At 42.6% G+C, this 16,390-nt stretch overlaps 1 protein-coding gene across 1 annotated transcript in view; it reads left to right on the top strand.

The window, feature by feature from the left end:
- Window positions 1-2,070: 2,070 nt before the first annotated feature.
- The window catches only part of gnas (GNAS complex locus), a 44,305-nt gene continuing 29,985 nt past the window's right edge, over window positions 2,071-16,390 (top strand). The window contains exons 1-2 of the mRNA XM_012877220.3: window positions 2,071-4,001; window positions 13,472-13,544. Coding sequence (XP_012732674.1) covers window positions 3,863-4,001; window positions 13,472-13,544 — 212 coding nt within the window. The 5' untranslated portion in view covers window positions 2,071-3,862. The remainder of the gene's footprint in view (window positions 4,002-13,471; window positions 13,545-16,390) is intronic.

The following is a 16,390-nucleotide window of genomic DNA, read 5'->3' as shown; positions in this document are numbered from 1 at the left end:
ACTGCTAAACTGGGCCTCTGAGCAAGACGCTCAGACCCAGAATCCTCCCCGGGATGCCACACAGTGGCAGCTCACTGCTCCTTAAGGGGTGAGTTAAATGCAGGAGACACGTTTCACTGGAATGTATGTTGCAATGACAAATAAAGATGATTATTAATATTATTATTATTATTAATATTATTATTATTATTATTATTATTATCATAAACGTCTCATTGTGATATGAATTAATGGTTTAGTTAGCATGCATTTTGCCTGTACCATCAGTTCATTTTACTGAATGTTCAGTACCTCAAAAGTGAGCACATGTTCACAAGAACTGCAATATGCCCATACTGCATGTTGTTTAACTTTCATACTTTGAATTCATTGACTAGCGTATTTGCCGCTGAAAATCGGTTTTAAAAGAAAATTTTCAGGGGTGGTCACAATATATAAAACAAAGCTCAGCTATCAAATGGGAAACAATTACCATAATAATTAAGTTTATTTTATTTATATAGAAACATTCACAGATAGAAGTCAGTGAGGGCCTCACAAAAGCAGGGCATCAAATTAAAACAGAATTTTGACTAAACGTGATTAAAAACACATAAGGTTTTTTTGACGATTCAGACAAATATAAACTAATACACCAAAAAGAATTGCATGTTTGGTTAAGAATGTCTTCAGCTGCTTATTAAACCCACAACAGACTCTGACGACGACAAATAAACAGAGGAAGCTTGTTCGACAGTTGTGGGGCAAAACATTGGAAAGAGTGATTCCCTTGAGTTTTCTACGTATCTGGTACCTGCTGGGAATATGAGAGCATTTTGGTTTAAGCACTTACAAACTGGAGTTATACTGTGTGGCTTTAACTATCCAGAGCTTGACCTGGCAGTTTCCAGAAATTTTGAGTCAATTACCAAATAACAAGTACAGTTAAAAAAAAAAAAAACATTAAACAAGAAGTGATGTGAGGTCTTTTTTGTTGTTGTTGGAAGTCTTGAAGCACAATTTGAGATACATTAAAGGCTTTTAAAAGGTACCGCTTTGCAGTAAGACGGCCCTTATTGATGGCTAATAAATGGTTTATAGATATGTTAGTAATTCATCGCTAAACACTTTATAACACGTTCCTAAGTGTTAATTATGCATTAATTAAAGGTGAGCAAGGGACCAAACTGGTCGTTATGTGTCTTCAAGGAAGTGATTTAGTCTGAAATGTTTAATATAAGCAATTCTAGATTAAACCCCTGCCTTATGCGATGCCATCAGAAGCATGTGCACCAAATTGTGATTTTGACCACATAAGGCAGGGGTGCCTGCAACGTTTACAGTCTAAAGAGCCATTTTGCCTACAGTCCACTCGAATTAAACTAATTCAGAGCCGCAAATGTTGCCTGGCCTTTTGAAAAAAGACAAGATATAATTTTTGATAAAGATCTACTGTAGGAAATGTGTTGTCATCGTTAAAGAGACGCCCTTTTATGTCTATTTTGAGGTTTAAAAAAAATGAGGATGGATGGGATGTTGATATTTGTGGATAATGATTTAAAAAAAAAACCTCATAGTTTCCAACATAATGAAAAATATTGATTTAAAATGAAATATTACTGGCACTTGTAGCATCATTCTGTTGTGAACATTAAAAGTAATTAGTCCAAGAAGAAACTTCTAAAACCTGCATTTATTGTCATTATAACATTTAAATACCATAATAAAACTATAATTTGTAGCAAAAGTTATTAAGAGCCACTTGCGGCTCCAGAGCCACAGGTTGCAGACCCCTGACATAAAGAATGACAGTAAAAGAAATAGACAAAGTGGTGATGATATAGTTCTGTAGGGGGCAAAGTGAGATTTATTAATTTCAATGAGGGGAAAAAATCTCATTAGTAGCTTTAAATGCGTCCTCGTTTCCAGTTTACCCCTTTAAACTTAATTGTTTGCTGTCTGGATAAAAAAAATAATCCTAAAACCCTTGTTTCACACGACTCCCACCCTGCCGCCTTTTCTTCGGAGAGGGCGCAGTCCTCCGCGCCGCCGACGTCGCACGGCGCCGCGGCCACGTGACTTAGCGCAGCGGCGGCCTCCCCCGGTCCTTCCTTCCCAGGGTTCAATGAGCGCCGTGTGGCCCCACCCCGCGTCTCTCCAGCGCCGTCCGCCTCTTCAATGTAGCCTACTACTCTCGGAGGAAGAGAAAGGGAGAAAATAACAACAACAACAACAACCCCACGGAAGACTCGCTCCTTCTCGGACCGCGTTTCAGCGCCTCTCAGTCCCCGGCGCGCCTCCTCTCTCCCTCCCCCCGGAGAGGAGCGGCCTTTGACGGTGGGAACGTGCAGCTCCAGCCGCCCCGCATCCTGCTTTTTTTTTTTCTGAATGTAAATGCACATGTAAGCGTGTCAAGCCCGTGGCGTGTTTACCCTTCCTCGGATTCACGGGGTGGGTGGGTGTGGGGGGGGGACAAATCTGTAAATATGTGTTTTTGTGACGGTCTGTAGGTGTGTAAACATTTAGAGGCCGCGTTAAAAAAAAAACAAAAAAAAAAACTAAAGCCTGACAGCGGGGGTTGATTTATTTTTATTTTTTTTAATATATATAATTTTTTCCCCCACCTGCAAGAAACGTGGATACATTTCGAGAGATCTTGGTCACGTTTTTCTTTTTTTTTTCCCTCTTACACTTTTTTTTTTTTAAATAATTTTCCCCCTTTTTTTTCTCGTTGAAGGATTCATGTGAGATTTCAGAAAATCAACAGTATATGGCTGCGCAGTTTTGGAGGCTCGGTGGTGATGTGAAGGACTGATAACACATTTCTGCAACAAAAGAGAGGGAGGGAGAGGGAGGGAGAAAGGAGAGAGAGAGAGAGAGGGGAGAGAGAGAGAGAGAGAGAAGGCCCTTTGGAGGAGAAAATACAGCAAGGAACAGCAATCACAACTAAGGACACATTAGGGGGCTCGTTTCTGAGTTGGAGGTGGCGACAGGAGGACCACCGCAGCTCGGTTTGATGCGGAGAGGGAGCCGGAGGACGACGGAAGGAGGAAGAATATCATACATGTAGCTGGTTTGGCTGCACATATTATCTCCCTTCCTGCTGTTCTGCTAGGTGGGTACCCGACCAGAGACAGAACATCGGGACAGAAAGGAAGAAGAAAAAAAAAACATCTACATTAAAAAACAAAGAAGGAGTCCAAGCGTTCATCTCCGGACATGTTTTTCGCCAAAGACGACGCGGAGACGAGCAGCGCGTCACCAGCCCGGCCGGGCCGCGCGGACCACGCCGACTTCAGCTCCCTGTCACGGGCGGCAGCGAGACGCGAGACCCCGGCTTTCGGAGATGCAAATTAGGCTCCGCCGCTGCCTCCGCTCGAGGTCAAAGCTCTCGCGTTTTTGGCGTCGTGACGACCGCCGTGGATTATAATCGTCTTGGCCGCCTCGTCGAGGGGGAGAGTCGATTAAAAGAAGGAGCGAGGCGAGGCGCCACAAAGTGAACGCAAAGGCGGGGAGGAAGAAGAAGAAGAAGAAAAGCTGGATTGAAGCTAAGCGAGAAGGCGGCCTCCGTGTCGTCAGCGGTATCCTGCCCTTATTTTTTCTCTCCCCCCCCCTCCTTCTGACAGCTAAATGCGCTTTATGCACACATTATTACTCCAGAACTGACCCACGGACGGTTCTCGGAACAGTCACCCGTGTAAATGTGTGTTACGTCGCTGCCAAAGCCGAGGGTCAAACGAGGGACCTAGACGATCTTTGCTTATTTATTTTCGTTTCCACATACTCCCCTCCCTCCACTACTTGTACTTTCTTCCACTCCTCTTCCTCCTCCCCTGGACCCCCATTTTTTTTTTTTTTTTTTTTTTTTCCTCCTTGCGGGAAGATGGGTTGTTTGGGCAACAGTAAGACCGAAGACCAGAGAAATGAAGAGAAGGCACAAAGAGAAGCAAACAAGAAGATCGAGAAGCAGCTCCAGAAGGACAAGCAGATCTACAGAGCCACACACAGACTACTGCTGCTGGGTGAGTTGGGCTCCACGCTGTTTTACCTCCTCTTCCTCCTCTTCCTCCTTAGCCCTTGACCCTCTGGGGCCTGAGGCTATTCTCCCTTTTCTCTCTCTGCTTCTTGCCTCCATTTGCCATTTTGGTGCGTTTTTCTTTTTTTTTTTTATCACAACGTCACCGTGTTGCATAGCCAAGTCTTTGGAGTTCCCATCATGCATTCTGGTGAAATTGTGGTGTTCTCTCTATCTGAGTTAGTAGGAGAGAAGAAAAGAGCATATTTGTACCCCCCACCATCATCCACCCCAAACATTTCAGGTCTAGAAAGTTGGATCCACACATAGGTCCATCCTATCTGTCCCACCCAATCCGTCCATCCATCCATCCGTCCCTCTGTCCGTCTATTTATCTCCCTGTCTATCCGTCCGTCCGTCTAACTATCTGTGCGTCCATCCAGGACCAGAAGATATGGGGAAAACCTGACGTTGTGATATTGATAACCCTCCGCCGATAGATAACATCGGGTACAACTAACCCACATTTCCTCCCTGCTCGCTGTTGTTTCCAGGGTCCGGGTCAGTTTCGTACGCAACGGAGAGGTCCGCGTGTGTCCCCACTGTCCAAAAGTGTCATGGGAAAGTTGAATTTAAAGCGATGCCACCCGAGGCACAGCGGCGTGCCCGTATTTGCGTCTGTCGGCGGCGACAGTGCGTCCCCACACGGCATCCGGCCGTTACAGGCTGGCCCCCCTCCGTAGAATCCGGTGACTACCTGCTTGCGCACGCTTTCAAAATGACCGGAGAGGCCGAGGGCTCGATTGGAGCCTGGGAAAGCGTGCGAGCGTTGGGTTTAAGGCCTGAAACATGGTTTGGACTAAATCGTGTTCCTTTACTCAAGTGGGTGCGAAGCCCTTTCAGGCTTGATGTGGGTTATAGGTAGCCTCGTGAGACCATCCTGATCTCTCGAATCTTTCAAGGTTTCACTCGCAGATCAGTCTGGCTACTTTCCGTCAAAGAAAATTTGGAGCCGTTCACCAAACGAACGTCCAATCAGCGTTGGCTTTGAGGCGGGTTGAGGTGTGACGCAACGAGAAGATCGACAGTTCAGTCTAAAAAACATGGCGGCTTCAGCCGATGAAACTAGCGTTAGCGTGGCTATCGAGCAAGTTTTATCGGAATTACAGAGTATTTCTCTGCTGAGCTAACGAGCCTTTACCTGCAGCAACAAGAGTAGCTTGGCTTGTGGTTGTGTTTTCGTCGTCACTCTGTTACGAGCGACGACGAAGCATGTTGACGAGTACGTCATATGCTTCGTTGATCTGATTGGTTTATTTGGCCCGTCTATCACCAACATAGGCCAATCAGCTAACCAGTATTTTCGCCCCTTCCCAAAATTACTTCAACAGAAGGTTTCCAGATGGATATGCGGAGCAAATCTATCTGGCGGAGTCAGGTTAGGTTATAGGAGTCAATTGGCCAATGAGTGGGCCCCAAACTCATTTATGCTACATCACCAATGGAAAATGTATGCGTTGTCTACTTTCACCCAGGCTGCGGCCACATTTTATACCTCTCCACGCCACGTTAAAGTATTTTTATCAAACGGAAACTGTGTCCATGGTCAAATTTATGTAAACACATGCGCAACCCCTCATTTCGTGGCAGCTGGTGTCGTCGGTGCAACGCTATGGTAAAGAACGTTCAGCTTTTGCCAAACTTTGCAGGGTAAGAAATGGCTTCATGTTGCACCTGCCAAGGGGGCGTTTTCTGCCCACTTTGACAACCGACGACGTAAAATGTGTTTTAATGACTAAAAACTAATTTCCACCCGTCTCCTCATTGTGTACTGCAAGAAGTTTTTGTTGTACGACCCAGTAGGGGGTGTCACGCAACAGGAGGTCATTTATTTGGGGATTCCTTGGTGGTGGGGAATGGGGGGGGGTTGATCATGGGTCAAAGTTGGAGATATTTCAGAAGAGCCACCAGGCCCAGATCGTTGTTGGACAAATAAATAAATCAAAATGACCAACTTTTCAGATATGGGGGGTACAAATTGGTGAATAGGTGAATTGACACGGAGCCAAACTGATTGGATTAGCTCCCATTCCTAATTATTATGGGATGCACTTCTCTTTTGACAGATTCCTAGATGGATCCTGAAGCCTTTCGTTTCTCTTAGCCTGCCCTAGCAAACCAGCTCCATGCCACCTGTTGCTGCTGAGGTTTGCTGTAAATCCATCCAAACGCTGCCAAAACACGCTTTTAAAATAACAATCAGAATTATTAATTCTTTATTTTAAACTATTCGGCAATAGTTTCCTTTAAGCTTTGTCTGTAATCTTTTAAAAATGTAAAAAATGATATATACTACGTTATACCAGTTTTTTATGGCTTTGTGTTTAAGGAAAAGTTAATGATACAGAAAAGGAGAACACAGAAACACTGCAGTGCTATTCCTCCTGAAACCTCTCCATCTATTTCCATGTGGGAACCAAGCTCTCCCTTTTTCACTTATCAAAAGTCATACACTCTTCTTAAGATTCAATTTAGAAATAAATAACTAGTTTGCTTGAATAATTTTTGAGTTAATCCCAGAGCAAAATATATTTGTCATCTGCTAACACGGTAAATTGTGGTTTGCGAGATACTTCACGCACGTTGGTAATATTTTAATTTAAAGGTTCTATACCAGGCGTTTTTAAGCCTTCCAGCGTTAACTACAGGCATATATATGACGAATTCTACGATTTATTCGCTTGTTATGAAATAATAGTTGTTTTCAGGCGCTATTTTTCCAACCCAAAAGAAAGACGCTTGACTTCGTTGCAAGGCATCTCCTCCCCATGTGGGGGCGCTCTAGAGCCGCTGCAGCATGGTATCAAAAAACGGCGGCAGTCGTCGCTCTGTGGATTCGGTGCTAAAAGAACCACTTTGTCTCCACTTTGATTAGAAATGATGGCGCTCCGCCTCAGTTCAACGTTCGTTGGGCGCGTTGTTTACCGGGCAGGGGCGGCGGGTAATCGATGGTCTACGTAGACCAGTGATGGCCGCTCGTTTTCCAGGAGGTGCTCAGAGAACAAAATTCACAAATTTTACTCAGACATGGCATGTGTCATTTTAAAGAGTTTAGTTCCCAACAACGAACCTCGTTGGACTCCGTGTTTAATGTCTTTGAGCTGTGATGTTTCATTGTTAATCCAATTTATTTGAAGTAACTGCCTGACCACTTACGAGTGCCTAGAATCCCCTCAGCCTATAATTTAGTAAGTTTTGTATTGCTGCTGTATCTTTTTTTTTTTTTTCTTTCTTTGAATTCAAGTAAGTCAAATGATGGAGATCTGTTTATTCTAAATCTTTACTAAAATCCAGACTATTTCATGAAACTGCCAGAAAAAGTTTTAAAGGTGTATATATAGCCACATTATATGCTTTAAAAAAAGACCAAAAACAGTTTGATCATGATAAAATAAGGTTATATACACCAAGCCTCCATCCTGATAATGTTTTGATGTTCCTTTTTGGGGTTAAATATAGCACCAGCACGGGGCGCGATTAGCAGATATAAACAGGTGTGGCGCCATCTAGCGACAGTAATGCAGAACTGTCATAATGCCGGTTTGCTTAATTAATAAATCAAAATTAAATAATGCCAGACCGAGCCTGACCCTCTGCAATGCCTCGCTGTAAAGCAGCAGCTCGGCGTGATTGAAGACCGACCATTATTAATTAATTACACCGATCTACAGCGACATATCAGAACAATTACTCCTGTCAGTCCACTCTGCGGTCACATCTGAGCCTCGGCAGGTTTAGCGTCCGCTTCAGTGGAATCATATTATTTATTTATTTATTTATTTATTTATTTATTTATTTTTGTCTCCACTGGATCTTGTAACTTTCTTCATTGTTTTGCCTGGAGGCGCTAATAGCTGTTAGCCGCTTCCTGCGCACGTGCTTTACGTACTGCCGTTAAAATCGTAAATAAAAACAAAAGGCTTTATTTACTAACAAGTTGAGCTAAAACAAAGCATAAAACACCAAAATAACAACTAATACGTCAGCAGGGCGGGATTTTCTTTCATAAAAACTTTGTATGCAACCAGAGTGATTATATACCAGAGTGATTTATACTTACATATACATTTAAAAAGAAAAAAATCAAGTAACATGGCTATGCACCTTTAAGTTGTTAACAAACATTTCTTTTTAGAAATCAATTTTTAAAAAGCAGTACTTATTTTTATAATGGAAATACCATATAGGGTTTCCTACTTTTTTTTTTTCTGTAGCACAGGTCAGGGAAAATAGGAATGGCTTCAAGCCCTTAAAATAAACAGATATTACTGAGGCACACTTGGAAATGAATGAGCTGGGGCTCTGCTAGCAAATACACTGCCAGATATTCATATTTTCTCTGTTAATCATGTTTGTAATGCCGTAGTAACCACTGTGATTGGAGGTCTACCGCTGTTATTATTCTGTAAAAAAAAAAATATGGTAAAGGTCGAGTATTTTACAATTTAAAATATTTAGTCATCACAACAATGATTAAAAGGTGTTGTTGAATGCATGCAACAGTTTTTTTTTTTTTTAATAAAATTCATTTAAAAGCAAAAATAAAATACATTGTTGTTCAAAACAAGGACCTAAACCCTAACCCTGTCTTTTCACGTATTCTGAAGCTTTGCTTTGGTGAGAAATAAATGTACTAAGCGTGTTACATTTTGACTCCATAGCTGTCAGACCTCCCATCGGTACACTCAACATACCCAAGAACATGTTGAAGATTAAAAGTCTACTATTTTGGAATGACTATACTGTATATGTGGTATGATTATTATTTTTCTTAGTGTATTAGCCATTCAATAATTGTATCTATATTCTTTAACAAGCACAGAACAATACTGCCTCCAGGAGTCTGTTAACGTGGTTAATGTTATGAAGCTATGAAGGGTAGGGGTCACCCTAAGAGACGGCGTCCAGACTGAGATTTTTTTTTATTTTATTTTTTTAATCTCTTGTTTTGTGGTTGTTCTCGAGGCCTCACAGTTTTCACAGTTGAGACGCGGCTTCCTCTCTGCATAACCTTCTGGGATGTTGTTTTAAGAAACATTGTCAACAGGGTGACTGCCATTGCATAAGGAGAAAAGGCCGCACTGTGATCGGCTTTTTAGCCTGTCGCTCCCAAAAGAAAGGGCTGTCGATGTGGAAACATAGCGCAATAGTTTACTTTGTTTTTTTATGTTTTTGAGTAGCCTCTGATCATAATTCAAACTCGTTTTTGTACCTTTTTGGAGTTAATGTATGCACTTTTTAAAATAATGTTTTTAGGTTAGGTGGATTACAGGAGGAAAAAGGGTTTAATCTGATCAACCCCTCAGAACCTAAAAAGGGCTTCCTGTGAATGTCTAGAAACATTTGGAAAAATATTTGGGTTTTCAGAATTTATTGAAAAGGAGAGAGAGAGAGAGATGTGAATTTCTGAAAGATAAAGAGCTTTTTATATTTGTTTCTATGTAGATGCTTTAGCTCCAACGTCACAAGTTAGTTTTTTGTCAGGCTCATTTGGTTTGACTGACAGAATCCAGACATAAATCCTCAAAAATCAAAAAGGACAATTTTACTCCCTTAAAAAAAATCAATATTTTGGCTTTTAGACCCTAATAGGTTTGGGTTTTAAACCGGATCCATGGTTCTTCAACAGGGTCTCCTTTAGATCCTTAAAAAGGGCCGACTCTTCTGCCAATAACATAAAGGAATTAAAAATGTGCATAAAAGGATCTGTAGTTATTAAAAGATAATCTATTCTTTTATTTTTGACATATAGTGACATTGCACAATACATTGACATTGAGTCGGAAGCCATTGGAAACTCATGATTCGTGGAATTCACACGAAACAAATATGAATTATGACATTTGTTACTCAAATATCCACAACGCTGTCTCAGAAAAAAAAAAACGTCTGTTTTGGTGGTCCGTCCTCTGTAAAAATCCTGACATTTTAGTTTAACACCAGTGCGAATGCGTCACGCGTGACATGCTGGCATGTTTCTCAGGGAGGAAGTTGTGGTGACTTCAGGGCAGCGGGACCAGACCCACATCAAAACCAAAACAATGATGTGTGCCGTTAAAGTCGGTTCCCCTTTTTTTCTTTTTATAGTAAGTTCATTGTAGACACCCAGGCTGCTGCCAGCTTATCTTTATGCATCAGCAGATCGTTCTGCTGGGGTCTATAAAACCGAAGAAGGGAAAGGGTCTCTCTGAAGTCCAGCAGATTGCAGCCAACAAAAAAAATAAGCCGGACGTTGCGCTTGCTTTGTTTCTGTTTTTAGGATCCACGCTCCCACTATAGACACCAGAAATGGACACCTAGCAGATTTTTAAACATAACTCGTCTGTCTTTGAGAGTACTTGCAGCATGGGTTCAGTTCAATTCAATTTTATTTATGTCATGCTACACGCCTCATCTCAGGGCGCTTTATGAAGTCAGATTCAATCAAATAATGCGGTTTAAAAGCTTCCCATGTGAGCTACATGCAGGAGCACCAAATTCAGCTTTGGGTTTGGTTTTTATTTGGCTAATTCGTGAAGCAGTCTGTATCCATGGATTGGCTAGATCTGATCAAACGGTTGGATTTTTAAGCTTGCAGGGGATCTTTAATCTGAGCTGACGTCTGGAAAAGGACTGATGAGACGCCGTGCCTGGAGTAGATGCCGTACCTGTGACCAGGACCTCTCCACATCTGAATTATTTCGCTGGTCTTGGCGTATGAATGGCTGCCTCCCGCTAGGTTTTAGCTGCCCCTAAATTATGCCTCCTTCCTCTCTCTAAACCCGTTACCCCGTTTCCAGCGGGCGAGAGGCAGGAGGACAGGCCCTGAGCAGGTGTCCGCCCCGTCGTAGGCAGACGACCCAGGACGCAATCAGTTATTATTACCCGGTGATTTATTTCAAATACTTTATTTAATGAGCGCGATCAAGAAAGTTCTGCAGATTCTTTGGCTCTTCGTATGCTTTTTTTTTTTTTATTTATTGGCGCAACAAAGGAAATGGGCAGAGATACGTCGTGCCGCTGCAAAAAGACCCTCAGTTTATTCGTTTTAGGTTACTTTATTTTGTCAACTTTCCGCCGTTTCTACTTTATCTGCGATTTAGGTTGATGACACGGGGATAGGACAGACTCGGGCGAGTCGACACGATAGCACGGGGTCGTCTGTCAGTTTTCAGTGAGGACATCGACGTAGAGCGGAGCTGTGCGACTAATTGTCTTTCAGTCTTTCAGATGAAGTTTTGCCTCCAAACGATGTAAACAGTCAGGGCTGCATTACTCTTTGCCCGTTAACCTCCATGTTAGGGGGGCTAAATATGCACCGCTTTTATTATAAGCAGCATCTATTAAATCCCGCTTTGCTATACGTTACCCTGACTGTATCAGCTGATTTTAATGATGAACATTGATGATCTTGGTTTAACTATATCTGCTCTCGTCGTAATTCGAGGCGTTGTTTTTTTAACGCCACATCATAAAAAGTCAAAACATTCCTAGAAACGTAATAAAAACGTAGTTTTTAGGTAAATTTTTCCTGATCTGTTTTGACCTCTGAACTCGATCTAATCCTAGCTGTTACAGCCCGGTCTGAAGCAGGCTATGCTAACTGCTTTCATTAAACAAAATCCAGGAGAGTTTCAGCGTGAATACTGTATAAAATCTGGAGTTAGTCCATGATGGACCCCAGCAAAGCGGCTCTGAACTACAGACGCGTTTACCGGTGGAGGGTAAAGGCATCGGACGGCACACGCAGGAGCTGCGGCCTGCTACTTCTGTACATTAGGCAGCTCATTAGTCACGTAGCTGTGCTTTCTGCAGGGTTGACATTACAGAGCGGGAGCCGAGGGTTTCATTGTGACAGCAGATGCATGCGCCGTACGCAGAGACCTGCCAGGGCACGGCTAACCTAGCAGGACCACATGGCCTCACCTTGGGTTTGTTGTCAGACAGACGCAGAAACACTCAAACCACCAACACTTTGGCTCGTAGTGTGAAACGGGGAGAATTTATTCTTTGTAACTCATGTATGGTCAGCAATGCCTTGAGTGATTTTTAAATGTGATCAGAAGAAGAAAAACGTTCAGCGCCTTTGAAACGGGATAATTTGGAGCAGGTTAGCGGTTCAGGATCTTGACGGATCTTGGATTTGGAGCTTCTCTGACTCGAGACACTTTGCTTTTTTGGTTCCACGTAGAAAATGTTACTAAAGTCAGTTTTAAGAGACTCCTTGTTCCATCTTGTCACTTTGGGTTGTTCCTTTCTCGTTGGCATTCGGTGCGGTGAATCCTGGATATATCACAAGGGCGCTTTCACACTGGAGCTGTTTGGTCCGCTTTAAGCAGACCGTAGACCACAGGTGTCAAACTCAAGGCCCGCGGGCCGAATCCGGCCCGTCAAGGTAATTTATCTGGCCCTCAAGAGCCAAAAAATGGCACTTCATGTCATAAAGTAGAGGCATATATCCTTTTAAAGTGTATAAAGTGGCTAAAACTGTGCCTCCTTTAAGTGTAACTCACCCCAATATCAACTTTTTTTGCAGATAAACTGTATAAATTGGGCCTAGGGTTGCTACTTTTATGTTACTGTGCGTTTTTTATACTTCTATGTGAACTGGAATGAAATTATGAAATGAAAAGTATCGTCTATACACGTGCAACCGACCCTTTTAGTGACTTCATGACGCCAAAGTGGCCCCATATGGAAATGAGTTTGACACCCCTGCCGTAGACGGTACGCTTGGTCTGGCCGGGTTTGGAAGAGCATCTAGTAGAGATGGTGAAGCCAGTGCAGCGCCCAGCAACAAGGAGGCGTCTCTCATAAATGTAGGATTTCCAACGTCAAAAATATCCAACCCCCATCAGCCTCGACAGACATGTTAGTCGTGTGGATGACAGTAAATTACCAAAACGCCTCAATGAGCAACAAAAACACAGATCCAAGTCATTTTGACAAGAGTCGATCTACCGTACATCAACCCTTTAAAAGCGGGGCATAAAGTTGGGTTAAAATAAGGTGCTGAACTGTCATTTGAAGTAAAATGTCTTTAATGGTAATGACCAAATCACGGGACAGGCAACAAAATCTTAATGAACAACAAATCAAAGCTGAATGTAATATGTTGCTCTTGGGTTTGACTTAATTTCACTGAAATGTTTTTAGATTAATTTGTGACTCCTGATTGTCTTATTAAAAAGTCTCAAGTCAGCATTCTGTCTGAAAACAAGCAAAAAAATTTGAAAATGTGCATTTCATTAAAATGGGACTTGTCCAAACTTGCACAAAAACAAAAAAAAAATGTTTTCCTAATAAAATAAAAGGCTGAGTCACCTCTAGCATCTGCATATTTAAAAATGTCTTTTCTGATCCCAGTTGTATATTATTATATATATATTTTTTTAATGTTTTGTTGTGTTTAAAACCAGATATCCTTCTCTTTCTCAGGAGCTGGAGAGTCAGGAAAGAGCACCATAGTGAAGCAGATGAGGATCCTTCATGTCAACGGCTTCAATGCAGAGTGAGTATGATTGACCTTGGACTAAATTCTCACCAGTCGTATCGGGCGTCCATTAAACAGCACGGCGTGTAGAAAACGTCACGACGGGGATTCATCTGCTCCCTTTTCTTCAAAATTAAAAACCTCCCTGAAAAGTCAAAAACACCCAAATTATTCCAGTTCTCTTTAGTGTTTGTTAAAAAGTGACGGCTGCAACTTATTGGACTTTTTATAAACCACAAACTCCTGCATAAAATATGCAAACCTGCGATGTAGAATTGTATGTATTGACCTATATTACCATACGATTTGTTTTGCATCTAGAGATTTACTACGTCTTGTTGTGTAGGCTCCTCTAGTTATAACAGATATCTGATTTTAGTTGTTTTATATCTATGGAACTCCCTGTTTATGTTTCCAGTGTCTCAGTAGGCTGATTATACAGAGATATACATGGTATAAACAACTATTTTTCAGCCTTTTCAAGCACTTCTAACAAGGTACAGGTGGAGGACAACCGTGAGTGATTGAGGTTTGCCCTGGATAGGAGAGGAATGAAGGTTAGCCTTAGCAAGAAAGGAGGCCTAGATGAAGACCAAGGAGGATAGTTTCTGGGTGGAGAGAACGAGGACATGAATGTGTAGCTGGTGTGAGAGAAGAAGATGCTGAAGATGGGGTTAGATGGAGACAGATGGCTCGTTGTGACAACCCCTGAAAAGGAAAACCCAAAAGACAAAGAAGTTTCAGATTATCAAGCCTATTTTTATAAGAGACATGGGTAACCCGAATAAATACTAGAAGCTTCACGGGTCCTCTGTGAAGAAGCAATTGTCCAACCAGCCATCAAATTCTAACCTGACTCTAGCCAGATTGATATCGCTCCGCCTAGCTTCACTCACATCCATCTGGGACATCTCCCATAGAAAGTGATTTCTCCAACCAATTTTATTGTCTAGCCAATCAGGACGCAGGGCTGGAGTTTCATAGATGTGACGTAGTGGAGACGTGACCATGACGTGAGACTGTTTTGATAACAATGGCGGCTCGTCGAGGAAGCAAGCGTTAACATTGATGCTGCTGTTTCTTCCGTGTTGTCCAACCTACCTAATATTGTTTCATTAAAAGAACATCAGAGAACGGCTCTGAAGGCTTTTGTTGGTGGAAACCATGTTTTCGCCCTTCTCCCGACCGGATTTGGCAAGCGGTTAGCCGCTAACGAGCGGTTAGCCGCTAACCGTTAGCGGTTAGCGCAAACCATATTAGGAGGCGTTTAGTCCTCAACGCGGTCCGCCCGGGATCGACTCCGACCCGCAGCGCTTTGCCGCCTGTCTTCCTCCCTCTTCCTGTCAGCTCACTGTCAATTTTTTTTTCCTGCGTCGCTCTCATCAGCGTCACGGGTTAGCTTCGGTGTGAGTGGTTGAAATAGCACGTCGATAAAGATGACAGACAAGTGGCTTATCCAATCATATGCAAGAATGTTTGATAAGGCCCAGCCTTCAATAAAGGCAATTCCTATGGAGAGGTCCCAGATGGATGTGAGTGGAGCTAGGCGGAGCGAAATACAGCTGGTGGAGTCAGGTTAATCAAATTCACCTCCGTGGTGCATGTTGACTCATGCAGGAGATCGCAAAAGAAAGCTCCACAGTCAAACATGTTGGTGGAAGTATTATAGTCTGGGGTTTCTTCAGGAACTGGACAGCTTTTTCATTGATGGAACCATGACGTTTGTTTTAGAGTGAGAACAAATGGCTGAGCGTTCTTCTTCAGGGTTTTCTGTTCCAAAATACTTCTAAGTAGCTCAAACTAATAAAAATGAAGGCTGAGCGCTGCACATGCTGTACATCGACAGGCTGCTGATCCCACTCTGTGTGGCCTCACACTTAAGGCCTCAGTTGTTGTTCCCAATCACTTCCCGTTTGTTATAATACTGCTAACAATTAACCGAGGGATGTTTAGTTTGGAGAAAATTTCACAACCGGATGGGTAAGCAAATACTTTTGTCCATAGTGCATCAACAAAATGAGGCCCGACCCTGTCAGACACCATGTTTAAGATCTGGAGCTGGGGTAGCTCTGATTGGATTGGTTGATCCTGATTTACAATTATTTCAGTTTAACTTCGGTAACAGCTAGGGCTGGGCGATAAATTGATTTAATTGATTAATTTGAATTAAACATTTTTTTTTAAGATAACATTTTCGGAAAATCTGGATTGTATCAGTGTTTCCCATAGGCTGAGGATTTACTTATGGTGATGGACAGCATGGTGTTGCTTTGTAGGGTGTGCCAACGTCTAAATCACAAACGTTCCTCGTACTGGAAATGTCACATACCAAGTGATGATTATTTACACTGAAACTTGTGTAATCATAATCTTACACATATCACTGTCATGTCTTGCGTCTGCCTAGTTTATCTTCCCACATATTCGGGTGCAGGCGTCGGGGCAGGTGACTACGCTGCTGCTAGTGGGGCATGGATACTCAGACTTATTTCCAAATGAATACAAGAAGTGACAACTGAGCAAACGAGAGCGATCAGGAAGCAGTGCCATTCATTTTTGTCAGGAAAGTCATCACTTGAGTAAACGTGGGTTACCTGCAGACAGAAAGGTAACACAGCTTTGTTCTGATCTTTGTGCTCCTGAGCTGCTGTAGTTAAGGCTCCTGGTGTGGATGTTTACTTCAGTCGGTGTTCAGCCTGACATCAGTGCTCGTGTTAAATCAGAGCGTCTGTTTATGCTTGACACTTGAGCTAATTGAATGGACACAGCAGCACCACGCTGTGTTGCCAGATCTGACTGTTTCCAGCCCAAGCTAAATGTGCGATCAGGCAACCACATGGCTTACACACACAAGATCAATCTCC

This window comes from Fundulus heteroclitus, chromosome 1, assembly GCF_011125445.2.
Source record: "Fundulus heteroclitus isolate FHET01 chromosome 1, MU-UCD_Fhet_4.1, whole genome shotgun sequence".
Classification (NCBI taxonomy): Eukaryota; Metazoa; Chordata; class Actinopteri; order Cyprinodontiformes; family Fundulidae; genus Fundulus; species Fundulus heteroclitus.
This window is presented reverse-complemented; position numbering and strand designations above follow the sequence as displayed.